The sequence below is a fragment of the Temnothorax curvispinosus genome, unplaced genomic scaffold (assembly GCF_003070985.1).
Source record: "Temnothorax curvispinosus isolate PA1 unplaced genomic scaffold, ASM307098v1 QBEX01003287.1, whole genome shotgun sequence".
Lineage (NCBI taxonomy): Eukaryota > Metazoa > Arthropoda > Insecta > Hymenoptera > Formicidae > Temnothorax > Temnothorax curvispinosus.
Genome location: NW_020213067.1, coordinates 1 through 932, shown reverse-complemented (window position 1 = coordinate 932; position 932 = coordinate 1). Strand labels below are relative to the sequence as shown.

The window sequence follows — 932 nt, the reverse complement described above, 5'->3', positions numbered from 1 at the left end:
TATTAAAAGCCATTAATTGCGTTTTGATAATCTTAAAAAGGCTTGTTGGTCGAACTAATTTCGTGACTGTTGGAGAATCTTCGTCTGGGTTCGGATATTCACGATATTCAATATATTTTTCATTAGCCGTCGCATCATCCATTGGTGTTTTCGACATTGTTGTACGACAGACATCACATGTATTTTTTTGAATACATCGTCGTGCCACATACCCTACAAAAAATGTAATAGCATTTTCATCACAATTACCAAGTGTATTTTCATTTTCGGTGTCCATATCACCCATTTCTTCCAGAATGTCTCAGATAAATAATTCTGGATAATCAGCATCAGCATCATCGTCATCAAGAAAAGGAACGTCTGCATTCATATTATTTTCAACCCTTTTAATTGTCTGATTCGGTTGATTAATAAGGGTCTCAGTCTCCAGACATTGCACGTTGCCTTTGTCACTCGTCTGAATATAACCCGTGGAAAGAATATGTCTGAATGACAGTCGGACCATTCTTGCGGTTGGATTAGGATTGGATTCTCCGCATTGCCGAAGTTTTGAAAAAAAATGTTCCACCGAATCTTGGTTATATAAACCTGTTGCAAGTTCAAATCCTTCATATTTACTTGCAAATTCCTGATACAGATTAAGAATAGCTTGTACTGTAATTACGAAACCTTTGAAGCAAGGAACTTTAGTTATTTTATTGGGATTTTTGGACCATTCTGAAGACCACTGCACAAAGTCAGTCAATAACATTATAATATCAGGATTTTTCTGTGACAATGGCCGTTTCCCACCAAATGTAACATTATGGCTGTAAGAGTTGCAAGCATCCATTATACTATTCATCTTCTCTGCAAATTTAGCTGACGCTTTCCACGTATTTGAATTCAATTCTTTTCCATCGCCGGCTGTTTTTATTGCAGCTGCAAATCTA

At 36.6% G+C, this 932-nt stretch overlaps 1 protein-coding gene across 1 annotated transcript; it reads right to left on the bottom strand.

Moving 5' to 3' along the window:
* Positions 1-301: 301 nt before the first annotated feature.
* LOC112452354 lies at positions 302-844 on the bottom strand. The gene has a single exon (XM_025012514.1). It carries the CDS (start codon positions 842-844, stop codon positions 302-304), a length of 543 nt encoding a protein of 180 aa, XP_024868282.1.
* Positions 845-932: the final 88 nt, after the last annotated feature.